The sequence below is a fragment of the Rhipicephalus microplus genome, chromosome X, assembly GCF_043290135.1.
Source record: "Rhipicephalus microplus isolate Deutch F79 chromosome X, USDA_Rmic, whole genome shotgun sequence".
Lineage (NCBI taxonomy): Eukaryota > Metazoa > Arthropoda > Arachnida > Ixodida > Ixodidae > Rhipicephalus > Rhipicephalus microplus.
In genome coordinates, this window is record NC_134710.1 from 137,155,930 (window position 1) to 137,180,035 (window position 24,106).

At 45.2% G+C, this 24,106-nt stretch overlaps 1 protein-coding gene across 3 annotated transcripts in view; it reads left to right on the plus strand.

The window, feature by feature from the left end:
• LOC119176524 (zinc finger CCHC domain-containing protein 8 homolog) overlaps positions 1-24,106 on the plus strand; it is an 80,706-nt gene that overhangs the window by 18,341 nt on the left and 38,259 nt on the right. The window contains exons 1-5 of one of the 3 annotated variants that reach the window (XM_037427860.2): positions 8,774-8,948; positions 9,199-9,256; positions 16,687-16,808; positions 16,898-16,966; positions 20,468-20,593. In XM_037427860.2, the coding sequence (XP_037283757.1) occupies positions 8,890-8,948; positions 9,199-9,256; positions 16,687-16,808; positions 16,898-16,966; positions 20,468-20,593 (434 nt within the window). In that variant the 5' untranslated portion in view covers positions 8,774-8,889. Of the gene's footprint in view, positions 1-8,773; positions 8,949-9,198; positions 9,257-16,686; positions 16,809-16,897; positions 16,967-20,467; positions 20,594-24,106 lie in introns of those variants that run through there. The other 2 variants (XM_075877810.1, XM_037427861.2) reach the window with 2 other exon arrangements.

Here is a 24,106-nt window from a genome sequence, read left to right on the forward strand (position 1 = left end):
ATGCTTCATGGTTATTTTCTGTGTTAACCCTCTGGACGCTTTTCCAAATTGGCTGAATCTTTTTGGTAATCCAGAACTCCTTACTTCTTCTAGTTTGATCGCAGAGAATGTAGGGTAAACTTTCTGAAAATCACACACTGTACCCAGCAGCACTCAATGTCCCATTGCCAGGTGGTCTTCATTGAGAAGGTACATACTCACTCACTGCCCTCCCCCTTCATCCACCACCAACAAGATTGGCACTCTTATTTGCATACACTGTCATGGCTTGCATACACTGTCATACCCACAACTTGTGGCACTGTCCTCGAAATTCCAGAGCACTGAAGGGTGAGGCTTGCTGCTGAAATACCTATGAACTTCTGTCCTGCTACCTTGGAGAGTGACTGACAGATCCCTCCTTCAGTGCCATTTTATGTGAAATGAATGTCCTCGATATAAAAACACTTTTGTAACGCTTGATTCTCTTTAAATAATATACTGTAATATTTATTTGATGTGTATCAGCTTTAATTCACTGAAGGTGTATGTATTGTGACATCACAGCCCAGAAGGTGGTCATATAAACACATATTTTTCTGTTGTAACAATAAAGCTATCACTTTCTTCAACTTATCTCATCATAAATCTTCACCAGCAGCATGTTAACAGTCATAAGCCATGGTTTAATAATAAATCTTTGCACTGACTAGACAAGAAAAAAAAACGTACATTTCGGACTGCCAAACTAAAAGGAGGCTCCCACAACTAGGATAAGTACTACGGAGCAGAAAAAAATATACTAACGGCTATCTCTAATGCAAAGTTCAAATTTTTTAACAACTATCTACCCAATATATTAACTAACGATCCCCACAAGTAGTGGCTGGTAATAATGCTAAAGCAGTGGTTGTCACCACCCTTACAATGAACCTGGGGAAGTTCTTTCAGGTGCTGAATGAACTGATGCTTTCAATAACGCCTTCTCATCTGTATTTACGAACGAATGACACCGGGTTGATTGACGGATCATGGAAAAGCCTGCAGTGGGCGTAGTGAAGCTGATGATGGTGGTGTACACTTTAAAAAGCCACTAGCGGAGAAAATTACCCAGGAGCCTCCCACCATGGCACGCCTCACAGTCATGCCATGGTTTTGGGCCACTTCATTTCAGAATTATTAATTGTCCACATAATATAAGACTAAGCCCAAATTGCAAACTTTTTATGTGCCCTCTGAATTTTAACTAAAGGATCAAGAGCTTGAGAAATATCAACAGGATATAAGTGAAACAAACGTTTTTCACAGGGAATGTGCCACAATTCAAAAAAAATATATCAAAAGGTTGCTTACGGGCCACTACTAAAAATATACAAAACTTTCACTCAAAGCAGTTCTGAAAGAATACAATCTACAAGTGATAAAAGCCACATGTATGGCTAATGCAAAATGGTCATGCACAAATTTAAAGCTTACCTCACAGTTAATCAAAACAAAGACAATAAATGTCAGTTTCTTTAAATAGGCTGCATGGCGTTTTCTTAGATGCAACACCATTTATAAGCTTTCATTCAGGGCACCTGTACGGTAACAATAAAAAAAGTTACGGGCTCTGTGGGAATGTTACATTAAGTGTTTTGCAGGCAGCAAGAATTATCACAGGATCTCCAAAGAAGTACCTTACCGATCAACTCAGCAAAAATTGTGGTACAACATGTAGTAAACTGGCATGCTGACATTTATAAGCAACATGATGCTATGTGATGATACATGCATGTGAATTGTCTCAAACTGCTAGATGGCACTGGTACTAGGGATGCATGCATCAGTGTTAAGATGCTAAAAGGGGCTCTGCAACATTTTTCAAAATTATACTGGAATAGTCTCATTATTAGCGCATGACCTTTTATAAATAACATGCTGAGAAGATTTTAAGAATCTGTCAAGTGCGACCACAGTTACAAGTATCAGTCACCTGCTTCAAGCGGTTTCACTTTCCTAAGCCAGTGAGGTTGCTTAAAGTTGCGCAGGAAGGGGAATGACAAGAGGACAAAAACATGCACCTCTTCATCAGCGCACATCATGACGTTGAACCCTTTGTTTTTCTTCAAGCGCACTGCTTACTTTTAGTGCAATTGTATGTGCATGCACGGTCATGTGGTGGCCTTCTACTGTGGCCATAGCAACTACGCAACGGACGATGCTCAAATCAGCCAAGCACCGTGGAAATGGCTATACGGCACAGAAATTTGGGTATATGGCATAATTTATAGCGAGAAGCAGGAGCAATTTCTAGGTGACTTTGAGAATTTATTGTAAATTCTAGGCCACATGCCACACTATAATGTTTGCGTTCTCAGGAGCCTCGACTATTGCTCGGCAGAATTTTCTAACCATGCTCAAAAACTACTGCAGGGCCTTTTTAGAAGTTAAAGCCTCTAGCTTTTATGCCTGCGAAGATGGGTAAAATACCACAATTGAAAACCCTTTTGTTTAAAAAATAAAAGCTTTAAAATGAGGCAAGAAATATGAAGTAACCAGTATGATAAAGAATTCTTAACAGTGTGATCCATCAGTTAAAAAAAAAAAGGAAGTGTGGTTGGAGTCTTATAACTTGCACATGGCCAGATAACAAATCTGAACATAGCAGTACAACAACACCCCCTCCTCTTCCCCTTGGACGTACACCCCGATTTCCACTGTAGGACACTGTGGTGTTTGCGAAAGACGTAAGAAGCACTGGCAGCACCACCGTACAAAAAGACGTTTATTGTACGCAACACATCGAATATATACATAAAGGACAGTTCCCTGGGGGTGAAAGAACACAAAGTAAAAACCGAAACTGAATATAATATACTCCTTCCCTTATATGTAATGATTAGTTGTTAGTAAGTGTTAATAAGAAACCCCTATGTATGCACTGTACATTTTACACGCTGTATACACATATATATTTACACTACATACACACTGTGGTATACACACAGGCAACTAGTGGGTCTGATAGTCCTTGAGCCAGACCGGTGGCCGGCGCTCTCGGGACGGCCGATGGGGATTCTGCACGGCCGGAGATGGTAATGAGCTTGTAGAGCTCTGTAGTACGCCGGGAGACCGCGATTGCGGCCCAGGAGAAGGCGGCTGCAGCATGGCAGGCTCCGGTACAGGCAGCTGCGGATCAGGAGCAGGCGACTGCGGTACGGCAGACTGCAGTATGCCAGGAGGCGGCAGCTGCGACCCGGGAGAAGGCGGCGGCGGCAGGGCAGGCTGCGGCACTTGAACCGGAAGCTGTGGCGCAGGTAGCTCCGAACGTTGGTATGGTGGACTCGTGCCCCCCTCAGGAACCCGGGAAAGCTTGGAGGCGTTCCATGTGCGGCCGTTTGCAAGTCGGAAAGAGGCAGGTCCCCTCCTCTCCAACACCTCAGTTGGCGAGGAAAAGGAGCGATCCCCCTTGAAGCGAACGGACGGCTTCTTGATACGAACGAAATCACCCACAGCTATATTTGGCTGCTTAGCAGCTCTCCTGCGGTCCGTGTACTCCTTACTGCTTTGCTGTTGAAGCCGGACCCTTTGGCGCAGTCGCGCCAGTTCTTTTGCTGGGTCTTTTGCAAACGCTAGTGCCGAAAACCCCACAACATTCAATCTGGTTCAAGGAATTCGCCCATGCAGCAGAACTGCTGGGGCAACTCCAGTGGTAGCCTGTGGAGTACAGCGGTAAATAGAGAGGTAGTGTGTAACTGCTTGTCGGATAGGTCTCCTTTCGAGGAGTGAAACCTGGATGAAGTTCTTCAGAGTTCGATTGAACCTCTCGACTTGCCCATTCGCCTGAGGGTAATATACAGACGAATGAGACAGCTTGATGGCTCGGTTTTGAAGAAAGGTTACAAATTCACGTGAAGCGAACTGCGGCCCATTGTTGCAAACAATCTCTTCCGGGTATCCTTCACGGGCAAAAACACTGGTTAAGAAGTCTTTCACGGTGCTGGTGGCCACTTTGCTGCAGAAATATATCTCTGGCCATTTGGAATGGTAATCGACCAGTGTTATAGCAAATTGGCTATTGTGAGGTGCATGTTCCAATGGGCCAACAATGTCTAGGCCCAGTTTCTGCCATGGCCTTTCAGGCCAGTCAATAGGCTGCAATGGCGCTGGCGATGTTTTGGCAGACTTATCTGCCTCCAGGCAGATGTGACAGTTTTTCACGGCAGATTCAGCTTGCTTGTCCATCCGTGGCCACCAGAATAGCTCACGAAGTCGCGCCTTTGTGCGCGTGATGCCCGGATGTGTCTCGTGGGCAACGGCGATGAACTGAGCCGTGAGTGAGGACGGAACAACGAGGCGTTCTGCGCGCACTAGGTCATCAACAACAGAAAGTTCTTCGCGCACAGAGTAGAAAGGTTTTGCCTCCTCTGGTATGGACTTTTGTGGTGGCCAAGAACCGAGCACGAACGACTTGACCGTTTGCAGACAACCATCGTTGAGGACGGCTTGCTTGAATTCTTCCTTCGTCACGCAAGCCGACTCGACCAACGACACAATTTCTTCATCCTAGGCCAGCTGTGCCTGCGCGGCAGGAGCTGGCAGCCGAGAAAGAGCATCTGCCACCGTGTTGGTGGACCCCTTGCGGTACTCGACAGTGAAATTGTAGCGTAGGAGTCGCGCATTCCAGCGTGCAATTTGAAGTGGCCTTCTGCCACGTCCTTGCGAAGACAGCAACGATACCAACGCCTGATGGTCCGTTCGAATCTTGAAATGGCGACCCCAAAGGTAAGTGTGCCATCGTTCGCACGCCCAAATGCATGCCAACGCTTCGCGTTCGCCGACCGAGTACTTTCTTTCTGCTGGTGACAAGGTACGAGACGCGAAAGCCACTGTGCGGAGCTCATGGCCATTTTGCTGCTGCAGAACGGCTCCCAGCCCACAGTCGGAAGCGTTGGTCGACACGGTGACTGGAAGTGATGGATCGAACATGTGGAGAACTGTACTTGAACAAAGCATTTCCTTGACCCTCCGGAAACTGCTGTCTGCTTCGGCTGACCAGATGAATGGCTCATTCTTGCGAAGCAGAACGCGCATAGGCTCGACCACCTGGACCAAGCGGGGAACAAACTTGGAATAGTATTCTACAAGACCCAGGAATGAACGGAGGGCAGCAACATCTGTTGGCACTGGAGTGTTAACTACCGAGTCGACTTTCTCTGGAAGCGGCGAGATACCTTGTGCAGTGACCTTATGCCCTAGGAAAGAAAGTTCTGGAACGTCGAAGAGGCATTTGTCGTTCAATTTCAGGCCTGCGTACTTGACTTTCTGCAAGACCTTTGTTAGGTGCAAAAGATGTTCTGCACTTTTCCCAAAGACTATCACGTCATCAATGTAGAACAACACACCAGGGCAGCCATCCAGAATTGTGGCCATCATCTTCTGAAATGCCGCTGGGGCAGAAGCTAACCCAAAGCAAACTCTCTTGAACCGAAAGAGTCCTTCATGCGTGATGAAGCCTGTCAGGTCCCTGCTGTCAGGGTGCAAAAGAACCTGATGGTAGGCAGAAGCCAAGTCAAGTTTTGAGAAGTGTGTCGCGCCTACCAAGGCATGAAGGAGTTCCTCTGTATGTGGCAACGGGAAGCTGTCTGGTACAATAGCCTTGTTAGGCTCCCGGAGGTCAACACAAATTCTGATGGTGCCGTCTTTCTTGTCAACGACAACAATGGGCGAAACCCATTCAGAAGCATCGATGCGTTCGATGATGTCAAGGCGCAGCAACCTGTAAAGTTCATTTGACACTGGTTCCCGAAGTGAATATGGAAGACGGCGCAGCTTCGAAGATACCGGCTGCACGCCTTGCCGAATCTTGACACGATGCGTGAACCGCTTATCAAGACCCAACTCGGGACTGAAAAGTGAACCGAAGTCGTGTTCCAAGGCTGGCGGAAGGTTTGCTTGCCTGGGTTGCTCTATTGACTGCATCGGAATGTGACAAATTGTCGGGTCATTAACACGCGGCGGCGGGGCAACGGACGTGTGTAGGCACTCAAGAGTGGAGCCCTGTATTCGAAGATTTAGGGCCCTAATGCCGTCGAGGCCAATCAGACAAGTTCCTCTGCGAACGATGTAGAAAAGAAGTGGAGCAGAGCGCCCTTTAAACTGAACGTCTGCCTGGAAACAGCCTAGCACGGAAATTGGGCGCTTCGAATAGTCAAACAAAGTGACATGCGGAGCTGGGAGGAGCAAATCGCTTTGAAAATGTTGGTGAAATTCTTGCTCTGATGGAATTGAAACAGACGACCCTGAGTCAACAAGGAATGACAACTTGACATCCGCTACGCGTAAATTGCGCTGCGAGCGGGATGCTGCACAGTCAAAACTTGCTCAGAACTTCCCCCTGACAAAGCATCGTCATCGATGCCAACTTCACGAATCCTGCCTTGCATTTGACGCTTGCGGTTGCATACTTTCTGAAAGTATCCCTCGATACCGCAAAACAAACACTTCTTTCCCTGCGCAGGGCACTGTGACGCTGATGCGCGGTGATTCCGCGAGCCGCATCGGAAACAGTGTGGTGAAACGGACCGGCTATCTCTGTCTCGCCGAGGGGGGCGGGGCCCCTGCGGAGCACGCGAACCGCTAGCGCTTGGAGAGTTTTGCTGAAAATGCGCTTTTGGCTGGAAATTGAATTTTCGCGAAGAATGCGAATACTGGGAATGGCGCCGTACAGAAACGGGCTCGACCAAAGCAGAAAATTCCTTCAGCTCTTCAGCTGCTTGCTCACACTGAAGAGCGATCCGCACTGCGCTCTCGAACGAAAGGGAGGGACCCTCGAGCAGCAACCGTTCTCGTACGCGGTTGGAAACAACGCCGGCAACAAATCGGTCCCGCAGAGCATCATCTTGTGAAGCAAACGAACAATGCGAAATGAGCTCCCGTAAAGCAGCAACGAAGTCATGAACGGACTCGCCTGCGTGTTGGCTGCGGCGGTAAAAACGATGACGCTCGACGACGACGTTACACGACGTGGAAAACTGCTGCCGTAAGGCGATGAGTGCAGCCTCGTACTCGTCAGTAGCGGACGCGGGAGGCTTCTCTTGTAGTTCCGGTGCTGCGGCGCTTGCTGGTGCTGCGGCATTTTACCCTGCAGGTAAAGTCCGGTAAACACGCTGCCCTTCCGCCCCCAAACAATGCAGAAGAATGGCTGTTACAAGCTGCCACTCTAGCGTAGCCAGCGCGAAGTCGGCGACGGGAATGACAGCAGGTTGGTTCGTTCCGTACGCAAGCAGGGACAGTGAAGAGATCAGAGACGTGAGAAAACAAAACAAACTTTACTCTGGTGATATTGCAGCACACAGGATCTAATATAACACTTCAATACAACTAACAAAATACATCGACCCTTGATACAACTAAAGGAATATATAACAGAAACGATAAATCAGCTTACGAGAGAGACTATTACAAACTACACAAACTAACAAGAATAGAACGATGGAGGAGAAAGTTCGAAGATATAAACAGGTGAAGGCATACGTGTGATGACCGGCAGCGTTGCGTCCCCGACGATCGGATGCAAGAAGTCGAAGAGAGTTCTGGCACGACTGCGATGTCGGCGGTGTTGCAACGCTGGTGGCTCCGGGAGGCTAGTGCTTGCAGGTGACTTCGAGCAGGTTGAGCTAACTCGAGGCGAAGTCCCGATGTCTACGTTGCAGACGTTAATATTGCGTCACAACTAGACGAACGGCTAAGTTTAGGTAGCCAGCCGATACAGAGCAACACTAAAAACTTCTAGAAGAGATGCTTGTTGATCTGTTTCTACACCATGTTGGTCAGCGACTAGTCTGCCTAGCAGACTAGTCGCTGACCAACATGGTGTAGTGACCTAGCAGACTAGTCGCTGTGTGTCATTCGCAGCGTGAATACGGCTCATATCGTGAATATACAATAAACTTGCAGCTTTGCACTTCGTGTTTAATTAGCTGATTTCAAGAGAGCAACGGTGCGACAAGCTGCAGTGTTTTCTTCTGCAGATACGGTAAGTTCGCGATACATAACATATTGTTACGGTTGTGTTACGGTTATGTAACAGTGAAACATTATTTAATTTGCCTTGCCATTCAGCCAGATGAAGTACCTCCGAATTATTCTTTACTATGTAGCGCACGCTGCTGCGAACGAGTATCATTCGCAGCAGCGTGCGGGTCAGCCGACTGCGACCGTATCAAAAGAAACTTGGCCAAAGGTGAAGTTACCGCACGCAAAACGTTAACAGGAAACGTTAATTCGAACAATGAATTACCTTCTGTGTCAGGCACGTCTAATTGTTGACTCTGGTGAGAATAGTGGGCCACGCTTTCCGGTAGTTGTGACTGTCGTACACCAAAACAGTTCACCACCGCCTCTCGCATTAAGGGCCGTGGACCCTGCCGTTCTCGTCTTATGATTGTAGGCTTCCTTTGCTGAGGCACGCAAGTACAGTGCCGAAGGAAAACAGCGAAGGTGCGGCGCCAATCATTTTCGGTGAAATGGTCACGAGCATCGGAAACGACCGCTTTGGACCTCAAGCGATATAAAATAAACTCTCAACCGCAAAGACAAACTCTCACTGTAGGCTTTCGACACACTGCACTATCTTCGAAGTGCAAGAGCTGTATTAAATGCACACTAAGAACTCCAGCGGGCTGTCAACAACACGGTCATACGAGTGGTGATGCAGACGACACGAAACGTGCCCTGCTAGTAACCCCCCCCCCGGCAAAAGCACGTGACTTCCGTCATAATTTTCGCTCAGTTCGCATTGCTTTTGTTCACTGTGAGGGTGCGAGCCATGGTGCGAAGCCTTCTTCATAGGTTTGTGTCGTGACATGCTTCAATAATTTTGTCAGTAGCATTGGTGATGTGTTCATAGTCGCGCAATAGACGAATATGGATGAAAACGGAGAAAACGTAGCCTGTGAGGATCGCTGCGATGTTCACTTGGAAAGGTATGTAGAACTTTCATTACCTCCTTTTTCTGAATCTTTGTGATGAGAGTGAACTGGTTATTTGTTAGTGCTAACATTCTGCTGTGTGCTAGGATGTGTTGTATGCGGTAGCTGCGAGTGTTACGTTTAGGAACGTTCTTGTCGCATGTATTCGCTTGTTGCTGTAAAAACAAAACAAAGAAAAAAACTGACGCAATCGCTTATTTTCATTCTGCTGGTTCGTACTGACGCGTTCACTTCCTTTCTACAGGGAGCTGAATTCTGCTGAAAACCAAGATGGTGGGCCGCCTGGCCAATGCCTAAAGCAGGTAAACTGTCTGTACGAGACACGCATGCGGCTTTCTCGATAGCGCGCGCGTGCACTTTCAACGCCAAATCAAAGTTCGTTTTTACGCTTTATTTCTGTTTTGTAACTTTTTATGCAACACTAATGTGCGAGCGATTTAAGTCGACTTCAATAACACTAATGAGTAATGCCCAACATGGTGCATAAAATCAAACTTGGGAAACATGCAAGAGTGCGAGAATTTCGCGTGATAACGTAATCTGCCCGACTTGCGTGCTTAATAACATCCCACCAGAATGCATGACATGATACCCGTACTTGGGACAAGGGAACATGGGAGTTCTCATTACCAATGAACAATCCTCGTAAACTCTATAACCGCTGAAGCCTCTCGTATGCTGGGATACTTTGATTGATTGATTCATATGTGGGGTTTAACGTCCCAAAACCACCATATGATTATGAGAGACGCCGTAGTGGAGGGCTCCGGAAATTTCGACCACCTGGGGTTCTTTAACGTGCACCCAAATCTGAGCACACGGGCCTACAACATTTCCGCCTCCGTCGGAAATGGAGCCGCCCCAGCCGGGATTCGATTCCTCAACCAGCGGGTCAGCAGCCGGGTACCCTGGCCACTAGACCACCGCGGCGAGACGCTGGGATACTTTCGCCGAAAGTTTTTCCTAATGTCATCGGCGCTAAAATGGTTGTGATATGTTACATTAATTAGTTTATTATTGTACTGCACTTTAACGAATTATAGTCAAACTAAAACATGTTACAAACACCTGGATTTTGGCGCGAGATTGACTATGGAATTCAACATCTGGATCCTTAGCATAGTGTTTGTAGGGATCCATGCAACTGTAGCGTACATACATAGGCAGGAGACAGCGTTTTACAAACTTAATGACATGTTAGCTTAGCTTACAGAACATATTGAAACATCAAGCTTATACACAATAGTTGGTCTAGGTTTCCATAATAAACATAATAAAGCATGTAATATTTGTTAACGTTCGTGTAATAGCATTTATGGTTAGCATAAAAAACATCGGTAAGTCCAACATCATGTCAAGGTACAATGGAAAACATGTAACTAGTCTAATACAGTTCCTTGTAGGGGCATTTGACCATCAAAATGAAAGCATTGTGTTGTTTTACTTGAACTTGTTGGTTCTTCCAAGATGACGTGCCAACACTATGATGTTGGCTTTTCCCATACACATTTTTAATCAGTGGTTTTAGAAGGTTACCACAACGACTGCCTCTTGGTTGGAATTGTCAAAGTACAAAAAAGGAACAATGAAGAGGAATATTGCTTGTCAGAGTTTTATTAACTGTTATTGTTGTTTTATAATTTTTATGAGTTGTTGTAAGGGTCGTGATTTGGTATTGATTAAAGAGTAGTTTAGTTGAGATTTTGTAGTTTGCATTTGATATCAAATAGATACCACTTTTTTTGTAGGACTATTAGGGGCTTTATGTATGAATCCTATGTGTGGCCCTCAGCTTCATTATAATATGGCAGTTGGCTGTGAAATATGACAGGATAAATCAGGGTGTCTACCAACCTGGAAAAGTCAGGGAATTTGGACCCCTCTGGAAAAGTCAGGGAATTTCTGAAAAATCTGGCCTTGTCATGGAAACTTACTGTAGCCTGTGCAGTCATCACAAAAATAAGCATTACCATTGATGAAAGCTTAGAAAATCCATGCCTTCAGCTGCAACTACACTGACCAGTTAAAAGTTGTGGGAAAAAAGAGCAGTGCCCAACTGTTCCTTCTTAGTGAAGAAGCGAAAGGATACACCTACCAATAGAATACAAAGTTCACTGACATTATGGCACCCGCTACGGGAGCTTTGATCACAAAAACAGCCATAAGAAAGGCACGCCACCCCACTATTTTTTTTTTACTTTGGGACACTTACCTGTAAATTTGTTGATCTTGTAAATCTTTTTTTGAAAACAGTCAACTGAAAACGTAAAATGAGATGAAGTACGTCTAAGTACATGATGTGAGCATTGGAAGTACATTGTTGGAAGCGTCCCATCACTCCTGCTCAGCATATGTGCAGTTGTCTGCATGTGCTGGTATTTCAGGTGCAGGCGTGATGTAAGCTTTTCTTTGACCGGAACACGCACACTTGACCAGTCAGTTTGGTGGCCTGTCGAATCCACATGTTTAGCGAGGGCATATGAGGTCACGTAGTTTCCTGAAATCATATTCGTGTTGTGTTTCACAGGGAGGAACATAAACTTTTTGTATGGTCGATTCTCGGCTATAATGAATGAGGGGGGTGAGGGGTTCACTCTTTCCTTGAAAGAGTGAACACAAGTGTAGAGTTAAGACTTTGTATGGTGAATGATTAACATGACATTTATAACAACCAGTTTACTGGCCTGAAACCAACCACAAGTTAGTTTCATTTCCTTGTTAGCCATGCTTAAAGCTTCATCTGTGGACTCATGCGCAAATGAGAGCAGTGTCATCAACTTACACGACGCGAGGAAAGTTGTGTAGGGTTAATGGGATTCATATAAAGAGAAAGTAAAATTGGTCCCAATAGCCATCCGTTTGGTACTGCGGAAGTAACCGGCGAAAATTCTGAATTTGTTTACGAAAAGGGAACCATTTGTTCATAAGGTAACTATAAAAAATTAGAGATTTACCCCTTGGAAGCCATGATGTTCCATTTTCGAAAGTAGTACACCGTGACGAATGGTGTTAAGAGCTTTTCTGGCATTAATGAAGATGCCACTTACTGTCATGTTGTTTGTGTAGGAATTAACCATACCTGAAAGAAATTACATTGCAGTGGAAGTTGATCTACTGCTCCAAATACCATATTGCACAGAACCTCGAGTAAGAAGACTTAGTAACTGTTTTGTGATTGAAAAGTTTTCTGAACACTATATATATGGCACTTGATATTGACACGGGATAGTAGTTTTCCAGAACGCTACAGTCACCATTTATGGGAATTGGAACTACTCTTGGTATTTTTGTAAATCAGCTTAGGTGGACATGTGAAATTCATGACTAGTGATCGTAGCCAAAGGAACACAAAGGATTTCTTTGAATAAGTTTTTAAGGGGAAATGGTAATACTGCATCACGCCCTGCACTATGTTCGCATGGTATAGCTTTAACGACAATAACGATTTCTCCAGGAGTTATGTCAATGTACGTAAAGGAATCGACAGTTTTGTCTGGAACAGTAGTGACTGGCACATCACAGTAGGATTTCACAATTTCTCTACCAATGCCAGTAGGTTATGGAAATATCCATTTAAAGTTAAAACTGTCATCTCTACTCATGTTCTCATGATTTATGCATCAGCCGTAATGTATTGATTAAGGGTGGCTTTATTATTCCATGTTAATTTGAATTTTCAGTTTTAAATGTCAAGCATTTTCTTGCATACAACAAACACTTTGATCATATCTATCTGTGTATCTGTCTGTCTGTCGTCAATCAATCAGGCGTGAGAGAGCTGTGCATATTGCACATTTTTGGTACATTTCCGTTTTCTTGTTCTAAGCTGCTCCAAACCAGCCTCGAAAGCTAGAATTTTAGTGCGAACCTCAGCTGCAGTGGGAAAAAAGGCCGAGCTCGTTGACTAATAAGACTCGCCCAATCGCGTTTTTTTTTTTTTTTTTTTTTTTTACTTTGCACCTTTCTGGTGATGAAGGCTCCCATGGTGCCGCCATAATCTTCTCTAAACTGTTGTAAATCTTTGTGCCTCTTAAAAATGGGCTGCAGTGCATCGAGCGTGCTGCTTCTACTAGCTAGGCTGTGTGCTCTGGTGTGGCCGTGCCACTGTCGCCTTGCAAGAACCACAGAGTCTAGTATTGAGCGTAGCGGGGTTGACTCTCAAGTTGTTTGCTGTGCATAAGCCACTTCAGTTATCACCTTCCATTTCACCGGCTAACACAAGGACAACGTGAACGGGAGGGCACACTCATCTGTGAGGCCAGCAAGGTCCCTTTGGGCATTCCACACTACTACGCAGCGCCTTTTGTCACTAGGAGTGCACAATACCCTCAATGGAGTAATCGAGGCCCAGTGGATTAGTCAGTGCCAGCACCCTTTTTTTTTTTCTCACTTCAATGGGTTCACACGTACTCCACCGCCTGGGTCACCCAGTCCCCTCTGAACCTCCAGAAACGCGGGGAACTTTCGTGCCACTCGAAATAGCTCGAGTGCTTCACGTACATCCCCTGCCACGCAACATGCACCCTGAGCATGTTGCGTGTTGCGGTGGGCACAGGTGAGATATCTGAATCGCACTCTCAGTGACGTTGTGGAGAATAGGGCCTACTACACGTTCGTGGCTCACACAACAAACGGACACACAGTGGTGGTGGTTAGCGGCACTCATGGGATCGTGAGTGCTGCCTCAATCTCTTCCCCATCTTCAGCCACCGATTTAGGCGAGATTCTGGCGGTTACCTTAACGATCCAATACATTGTGTCTTCCCCACAGAAACATACTACATACTCACCGATTCGCAAGTGTCATGTCGGGCTTTCCTAACAGGCCATGGCTTTCCTAAAAGCTTCCATTCTATTCTCTTACGCACATCCAAAGTTGCTTCACACAACAGCCACATCGTGCACCTGCTCTGCACTACCGGTCACGCCTCACTGTCGAGTAATAATGCGCTCATATGGCCGCTCAAAAACTCGCCCTCCGAGCAGCCCTGCGCAGTGAGGCGGCCAACACAGAGCCAGGTTACCCACTTCTCACATACCACGAAGTCACACAACATAACGTACACCAACGACAGCAGTACAAACTCCCACCAGACTCCTTCACACGCGAGAAGGCTGTCCCACTTCTCCAACTGCTGACCCGACCTTTCTCGAACCTCCACTCCACGTATAAAATATACCCGACTCGTTATACTGATGCCTGTTGAGGCTGTGGTGCTATCCCCACAATCTTTCACATTACTGTAGAGTGCACCGCTGTCTACTTCCTAATCTATCGTTCCACTCATACCCCAGAGCAGTGGGAAGGCGCCCTTCACGACAGCGCCCCCGAGGTCTGCTGGGCCCTCATTCTCAGGGCCTGGGCTGTTGCAGAGGTTGTCATAGGTGTCCTGGAATAAGGACCCTTCCCGTTTTCTTTGAATTTGCATCATAAATTTTTTTATCATCATCATCATCCCCCAAGACCATGCATCGTGTAGAGGGGAGGAGCTGATCCAGCGAATGGGCACATTGAGCAGCCTGACGAGGATCGGTCCAACACGCGACAAGAATTCGCATAGAGAGTTGTTCTTGTTTTGAAATATCGTTTTCTGCGCTAAATGAAAATGACTTGTATGCAGCTGACGCATGCGTTAGTATACTTTCATTAAAGGGTAAACAACGCACCATGAAATATTTGTATGGTACGAAACTTCCCGATTGTGCAAGGATTCCATAGGAATAATGATTTGACTTTTCTCTTCTGGCATTGCCACTCTGTCTTAATTTCGGCTTGGGAGTTATACAGGAAAACTTAAGAGCTCATCACTTAGTAAAGGTTGTGCACTGGAAATATCTACAACATATATCCATTATCTTCCACCAGATTGTGGATACCCCTTCACATAATAAAGATATTTTAATTGTAAACCATCTGTGATTAGTAGGCATATATAATATGCATAATAGCACTATATCGAAATGATGCCTTAGAAGCGCCTAAATGTGAGTTGTATGAAACCAAAGTAGATAAATGATTGGTAGCGTACTTACTGTAAGTAAGTACGTGGGAACAGTTTGTGAAAAAGACCCACCTGTCAACTTCGGTACTGCTCGCATGCAGGCAACCAAAGCGTGCACTGCCGATTTAGTAAACCTGAAGCAGATAGAGGAAGCTATTTTCACAAAGGCGCTCGCTGATTTTTGAGGGGAAGAGGTCCCCTCTTGGAGTAAGGGCAAACAAAGCTATAGGTTAAGACTAATGGAAGAGACACACACTGTGCTTGGACTGTGCATCTAAGTGTTGTATGCGTTCCTTCTTTTCGTCTTGACTTTTTGCACAGTTTGGTCTTTTTTCAGTATGATCCAACGAACCAGAGAAATCTTATGCTGAAATGCTGTCCATGTGTCTTCGTCTCCTGATATAGTTAATTATTACGATGACAATCTCTCCACGTGTTCCACAAGAAAGAAATTGACCAGGTGATATTAAACACTCCGGAAAGGCTTAGAACGTTCTAAGTGTGGCTCGTGTTCTTTGCAGCTGAATCTAAAAAACGTCAAGTCTTAAGCATGACCAGATGGCAAAGCGGAAAAGAAAGGGGGAGGGGCAAAGGGCCGCCCCTTATTTTTTTTTTACCGGGCCATCCGTACTGTTAATTCGGCCCTGCTTTGAGGCAATACAAAGTCACTCGGCAAGCTTTCTTGCACCTTCATCTGTTATAAGCCTGCACAAATTTATCTTGCCTTTGTCTTTTTCATAAACCTACTATTACAACTCATTTATGTTCTCTCTTCAACCGCCATCATACATTTCATCTTGCATTAACCATTACCAAAAGGTAAGCATTGAACACTGCAGCACCATAACATTTCATATTAATTTTCCCCCAAACGAGAAGAGGCTTGGATAGTTTACCCACATTAATTATAAGCATAACCAGTGCTGGTAACTTTAAAACACCACTTCGAAGTTTCATTTAATAATTGTTGTAGTGTGCGACTGTCCTGTATAGCGATCGTTCCGATGCCATATGTTTTGGTTGTGCTTGCCTTGTTTTGGATTACACTTGTAAAGCAAGTTTGGGCACGTTCTTTGTGATGTATTGTATACACTACTCATTCAACATCCCAGGAAGAGTTCACTATTTTTCTTTTCAATGCCTATTGTGCTGACGATTTCTCGAAAATTTATTTAAAATGTTTTGCTCATTGGTATTTTGTATCAATAATCAAGTATGCAGTATATATTGCCTCAGTATCTACGTTCACCCCCTCACCTCGGTAATATACAACTGTACCTTATGGGTATAACAAATCAGTAGACAGTTCTGCCTATCCATGTCAACTCCTCTCAGTTAATGGTAGTGAAATTTGGTGTTTTGCTGCTGCTGTTTTTTTTTTTTTTGTTAGTCAAATTTCAATAGTCTTCCAATTGTGCAGGCTCCAGGTGATACAATTTCTAATCAGCTAAATACCCATTTATGACAGCAGCTCTCATCTCATCACTCTCATCTGAGATGCTTAGTTTGAATTAGGAGCTAGTACAGATTGAACATGTGATTTTCGCAGAAACAAGATACTGTTCTTATACAGGTGTTCTTCTGCCATTCCTTTCAATATCTTGCTAATAATGCACAGGACCGTAAATTTTACAGGCCTATACAGCCTTCAATGTTGCTGCTTAAAGGTCTTAATTTTTTAATGTTTTTGATATCTTTGTGACAACTAATTCATTGTTTTGTACCATTAGGAAGAAGTCCATGAACTCCCTTCTGGAGTAAAATTTGTTATAGACCCCACAGGTGATAAAGATGCTTATGAAAGGTTCTTGGCCATGGACTGCACCAGTGATTCAGATGAGTCTTCACCATGGTATCCTTTTTTTGTTACACATCAATGTTCAAGAGGTTTGTCAAGATGTTCGTCATGAAGAAGACGTATTTCCTTAGTAATATTTTCAGTCACAGTTCCGATTTCATCCATCTTGATTCCGAGCCTAAAGAACCAGCCCCTGTTGATTTACAACCCAGGTAAATACAACAGAATATTTCAGTCAGTGTTGCAGCCGGCAAGTGTCTACTAAGCTTTTGGTTCTATTTTGCCATCATGTTTTTTCAACAACATTGCTTTTGTGAAACAGAATAGTAATGGGGTGTTTGCCCAGTGGAACGTTGTGGAGTTCAGTGCTAGTTCTACAGTGTACTTTTTGTTAAAGCACAAAAAAAATAAGGATTTTGAAAACTTGGGAGGATAGTTGCTGCATTAAAGTAGAATGAACAGATTGCCAACAATGACTTGTTTTACACTGTGAATACTAATCACTGCAGGCTGCTTACCATTTGGAGAAAAAGGCCATTTAAAATGCTACAGTTGTCAGTTCCTACCGAGGAATCAACATAACTGAAATCTGAATACGCACAGCATATTTAGTAGGTATGTTATAACTGTGTTAGACTGCATTGCAGGTTATGAGGGATGCATAAGTGAGGGGGCTCTGAATTCATTTTGAACATCTGGTGTATTTTCACGTTCACCTGAGCTACTGCACTAGTGCTTTTTACGTTCCTCCCTAATTGAAATGTGCCAGCAATAAGTGAAAATCGTACCGTGATAGAGGTGATGTGGCAGATCTTAAGGCTACAAATATTTAATTGATTGATATGTGGGGTTTAACGTCCCAAAACCACCATTTGATTATGAGAGACGCCGTAGTGGAGGGCTCCGGAAATTTCGACCACCTGGGGTTCTTTAACGTGCACCCAAATCTGAGCACACGGGCCTACAACATTTCCACCTCCATCGGAAATGCAGCCGCCGCAGCCGGGATTCGAACCCGTGACCTGCGGGTCAGCAGCCGAGTACCTTAGACACTAGACCACCGCGGCGGGGCGCTACAAATATTTAGATGCAGCACAAGGGCCGTCTGTTTTTAGTGAGCAAACTGGCTGGTATACAGGCTACTCATGTCCGCCGCCGTCTTTGTATATCCACTCAATAGAATGTGTTTCTTGGCTAGTTGGTTCATACTTCCAGGTTTGACATATGCACTCTTAACACGGAAAAGTGAAGCATTTGTAAGAAGAGGGCCATCTCACAACTCATTCCCCTCTGCTGCTTCTATGTATCAGAATAAACACCCAAGCCTAATAAAATATCTACATACCTGTCAAGTTTTCCAGATTGTCTGGGAGACTCCTGGATTTCGACCGTTTCTTCTGTTTGTATAATTGTCATGAAAATCTCCCAGAAATCAAAATTTCTATGCCTGATCTGACCGCATTGACAAAAATGCAGGTCAATCTACTCCTGGCTTTTTGCAAACCCACGGCATTTTATTATACACAAAGTTAGAAGGCGTTCATATAAACACACAGTAGAATCTCGGTGATGTGAAACCGCCGGTACGAATTAGCGAGATTCCCCAGCCGAATTGCACTGTATCTATTGAGCCAAAATTCTAATTTTCTGAACACTTTTTTTTAATTGCGGCTGATGCTGAGACCCCCAAACGAAAGCCAACAGCAGTGCGATCGAATTTTCGCAAATACGCATGTGGCCGGCGCACGCACTGTCTTCTACAGTCGACGAAACTGCGGTTGTTGTTGACACGACGATGTATGGCGACGACGTAATTGACAGAACTCCGAAAGGTGTTTGGCGTCCAATGCTCGACCGGTCAAAGCAACGGTGTTCTCCGCAAACTCTCTGGACAAAACCCTTGCAGATGCAATCATGCATGGCATAAAATGACTTAGTTTTGAAGGCACGTGCGCAGGCACGTGGGTTCAAAGCAGAACTGCTGTTTGCCGCAACCGTCGCGCACAAAACCGCGGTCTTGGCGACGCGATAGCGATCTACGACCTGCGAAGGGCCTGCGGCTAACGCAACAGTAGATTGAAGGCAGGAAAGGCATGAAAAAAGGCGCGAAGTGTTTTGGTATTCCTTTCAATTAGAAGAATCTATTAGCGAGCAAAGATTAGACGCACGCTTTCGTGGCACCGAGCTGTGCCGTCCCATTCGTTCGTGTGTGTCCCAGGAAGACACGTGAGTTGTTTTGACGAAAATAGATTTTGCTAGTTCTTTTGATTACGCAAAATTTCGGGAGTATTTGCACTTCCACTTTGAGACTCTCATCTTAGTGGGAAACCCTACCCTTGTTCGGCCACTCCAAGCCATTATGACACCTCAACGTCTTTGTTCGCTTGGTATTGGGACTCTCCCCCCACCCCCTATCATCTTGTTTTTAGTGATGTATGTTTTGTTTTCTTCTTTTTTGCAAAAAATGGCAGAAAATAATTCAGTGCAGCACCCCCCCCCCCCCCCCCTCTTTCACTTGTTGCAGAAATCTCCCAGGATTCAAAATTCTTGAGCTTGGCAGGCATGTACCTAGCACTTGCAGCCAGCAACCTGCCTACTCCACTCTTTACAACATTCTAGTAACCCACCTCACTGTACACCTAACACTACAAATCTCCATACAGTAGATAGCTCGTCATTCAGGCTTCAGAGAAAATGCTTCATGGTTATTTTCTGTGTTAACCCTCTGGACGCTTTTCCAAATTGGCTGAATCTTTTTGGTAATCCAGAACTCCTTACTTCTTCTAGTTTGATCGCAGAGAATGTAGGGTAAACTTTCTGAAAATCACACACTGTACCCAGCAGCACTCAATGTCCCATTGCCAGGTGGTCTTCATTGAGAAGGTACATACTCACTCACTGCCCTCCCCCTTCATCCACCACCAACAAGATTGGCACTCTTATTTGCATATACTGTCATGGCTTGCATACACTGTCATACCCACAACTTGTGGCACTGTCCTCGAAATTCCAGAGCACTGAAGGGTGAGGCTTGCTGCTGAAATACCTATAAACTTCTGTCCTGCTACCTTGGAGAGTGACTGACAGATCCCTCCTTCAGTGCCATTTTATGTGAAATGAATGTCCTCGATATACAAACACTTTTGTAACGCTTGATTCTCTTTAAATAATATACTGTAATATTTATTTGATGTGTATCAGCTTTAATTCACCGAAGGTGTATGTATTGTGACATCACAGCCCAGAAGGTGGTCATATAAACACATATTTTTCTGTTGTAACAATAAAGCTATCACTTTCTTCAACTTATCTCATCATAATTCTTCCGCAGCAGCATGTTAACAGTCATAACTGCTGTTATGCTTGTTCTAAACGGCTTGTACTAAAACATTTTCTGCTTTTTTTTTTTTTTCCCGAGCAGCAAAAGACTGCAATGGCTTTTTCAACGATATCGCCACAATCACATTCCCATCAAGCTTCGTGCATAGTATTTTAAATGTAACTTCAAATTCATCATTGTGACAACACTATCGATTGTACTTCTATGCACCCCTTATTTAATGCCCTGTCAGGGGTCTTTAAGGAAATAAAAATGAAATGAAAGGAAATGACTTCTTTTGAAGGAGACTTTCAGCTATGCTATTGGTAAATGTGGCATGTATTTGTTATTCTGCACTATCGTTCAGATTAAATGGTGTAAATGCATTTTTCAGGGTTGTATGCTTCAACTGCGGTGGCAAACACTTCGTGAATGCTTGTACCGAAAAGATTGACAAGGCACGTATAGCCCAAAGGCGCAAAGAAATGTCCAAAGAGAGGGAGGTGGCACCGAAAATGTTGTAAGTGGCTCCTGCTGTCTTTTTTTTTTTCCAGATGGCGTGGTCTAACCGTTTTTTTGTTTTGTAAGTCTTAAAAAAGTTTTGCGTTGTAGCCTAGTACTGAGCAGTATTTTTAACAGTGGCACCATTAACAGTATCTTCTCACTTCAAAAGTGGCTGTATCCATATTTCCTAAGTAATGAGTATGCTAGCTTGGTTATTTTATTTGACATGTATTGCATTTCTGTAGTACAGGGGAGAAAATTTTGTGAGAAGTTAAAAAGTAATTTTTACCTTTAAAAGCATCCAGCAAATTTGCAAATGAGTGTAAGTGAAATCTACCTCACACACTGGGGAACATGTCCTGCATCAGCAGCATGTGTGCAGTAGAGATGTGCATAGTCTTCAGCTGGTAGGTTAGGCTTGGGCTGCATTGTTTTATGTTGGGCGGGCCATGGAGATCAAGCCCAAAATATAGTTGTGCCGGAACTCTTTTTCATCATGTAGTGCTTTCTCCGCATCCGGCCCCACTCCTTCTCAGTCTTCCTTTCCTTTAGCCGCTTTGAACACATGCGGCGAGGGTGAAGTCACAAAATGAGCTTTATGATTATCTATACCCGGAGTGCCTACCCCCTCCTACATCCGAAGTACTGAACTTCTGGAAGAACAAACAGGCTAAATATACCAAGCCTGCTATGCTTCCGAAAACTTCTGGAAGAACAAACAGGCTAAATATTGTTATGTCTACGAGGGGTTTATTCGAAGCAGACGTAACGGTAGACTCTACTGTATACCGCAGAGAACGTGCAGCAGCGAGCTCTTGCCACGAACCGAATGTCCTCTTCTTCTGCTACCACCATGTTCCCCGCTACACAGGTGCACATACCTAAATTACACATGTGGTAACATTTCCCTCCGCGCAGACGAAGCCCACTGGGCGAGTCAAATAGTCTCTCGAGGAATAAAGCACTTCAAACGTGCAACATGGACAAGTTCAGTTTTTGCAGACTTCGGCCGTTTGAATGGAGACGCGCTATGCGGTAAACTAAATCACTGATACGGTCTACAACAAGATAAGGTCCCGCATAGTGCGCTAGCAGTTTCTCGCTCAAACCGCGTTTTCTAGTTGGTGTCCACAGCAACACTAGGTCGCCGCGATTGTACGTCACGTGTCGGTGTCGGCGGTCAAAGTGTGCCTTCGAGCGGTCTTGTTAAGCAAGAGGGCGCAAATAAGCAAGGCGTCTAGCTTCTTCTGCCCGACAGATGATCTCGGATATGCAGGGATCATGGTGGTCCAAACACAGGAAGATGGTATTCAGGGTATGACGAGGTGGTCGAGCATATAGAAGAAAGAAAGGACTGTAGCCGGTAGTTTCATGCTGAGCGGTGTTGAATGCATATGTGATAAAGGGTAGAATACTGTCCCAGTCCTTGTGATCGGATGCAACATACATAGACAGCATGTTCGAGAGAGTTTTGTTCGTTTGTTCAGTTAGACCGTTCGTTTTGGGTTGGTATGGCGTAGAGTGCCAAAACCTTGAAGCACAGACACGAAGCATCTCTTCCATCACGTCTGCTGTGAATTGTCGGCCACGGTCGCTGATTACGATTTTGGGAGGTCCATGTCGAAGAATTACAAAACGTAGCATGAAGGAAGACACATCGGCTGCAGTTGCCGATGGTATGGCAGCTGTCTTGCAGTACCGTGTTAAATGGTCGGTGCAAACGACTATCCAGCGATTTCCATCAGAAGACCGGGGAAAGGGTCCAAGGCGGTCAATCCCGACTTGCTCGAATGGAGTTCTAGGGGGCGGCACTGGATGTAATCTCCCTAAAGGAGCACTTGTTGGGCGCTTATGACGTTGACACTCGTTACAGCTAGACACGTATTGTTCCGTCGTCTGGCGCATTTTGGGCCAGTAGAATCTTTCTTGAAGACGGCAAAGAGTTTTTGCTGTGCCTAAACGACCGGATGTTGGGTCATCATGCATAGCCTGCAAGACATAAACGCGAAGACTCTTCGGAACCATCAGAAGATATCGTGAGCTGGTGTTGGTGTAGTTCTTTTTGTAAACTAGCCCGTCTCGGATGCAGAAGCGCGTAGGCGATGATTTTGGTTTGGTAGCAAGAAGCTGTTGTATGGTGCTGTCCCTTTGTTGCTCGTCTTTTAAGGTCTTGTTATCGGGAAATGGTTGGTCGAGTGATGCAATGTAGGTATCGAAAGTGTCCGCGTCACATTCCATGGTTGGAAGTGGTAGTCTCGAAAGACAATCTGTGTCAGCGTGACGTTGGCCGCTTTTATAGGAAACCGTGAAGTCATATTCTTGTAGACGAAGTGCCCAGCGCGCCAGCCGACCAGATGGGTCACGCAGATTAACCAACCAGCAGAGAGAATGATGGTCTGTCACGACGGTAAAGGGGCGTCCGTACAAGTAGGACTGGAAGCGCTGCACTGCGAAGACTACTGCAAGGCATTCTTGCTCTGTGACAGTGTAGTTACGCTCGGACTTGCTGAGCGAGCGACTTGCATACGCTACGATGTGTTCTTGATTATCTAAGCATTGAACCAGGACACCACCTACACCAATACCGCTGGCGTCTGTGTGAATCTCAGTGGGAGCGAGAGGATTGAAGTGTCGAAGAATCGGATGGGACGTCAAAAAAAAACTTCAACTCCGAAAAAGCAGACTCGCATTTCGGGGTCCAGTCAAACTGCGCACCTTTCTGAAGCAGACACGTGAGCGGGTATGCGATATTGGCAAAATCAGGAATGAATCCGCGAAAGTATGAACAAAGCCCCAAAAGGCTGCGCAGTTCTTTCACCGAGTTTGGCTCGGCCACTGCGCCATCTTGGCGGGATCCGGTCGTATGCCTTTTTTGTTTACTAAGTGTCCAAGGACGAGTGTTTGGCACTCTCCAAAACGACATTTCTTTGAGTTGAGCATCAAGCGTGCTTTGCTTAGGCAGTCCAGTACGAGGCCAAGGTGTGTGTTGTGCTCACATAAGGTGCGCCCAAAAATTACAACATCGTCCAAGTAACACATACACATTTCCCACTTCAATCCACGCAGAATGTTGTCCATAAATCGCTCAAAGGTTGCGGGCGCGTTGCAGAGTCCGAACGACATCACATTGAATTCAAATAGTCCATCTGTTGTAACAAATGCCGTTTTCTCCTTGTCTTCCTCGTGCATTGGAATCTGCCAGTAGCCTGACCTCAGATCCACAGACGAAAAGTAAGAGGCCGATGATAGACAGTCGATAGCATCATCAATCCGCGGGAGTGGGTATACGTCTTTTTCAGTGATGGCGTTGAGACGGCGGTAGTCAACACAAAATCGCCATGTCCCATCCTTCTTCTTCACTAGAATTACTGGAGCGGCCCACGGACTACACGATTCTTGAATTACATTTTGCTTGAGCATCTCGCAAACCTGTTCATTGATCACTGCGCGTTCCGAAGGCGATACACGATTTGGTTTCTGTCGGAGAGGTCTGTGAGATGTCGTGTCGATTCAGTGCTTTATACGAGAA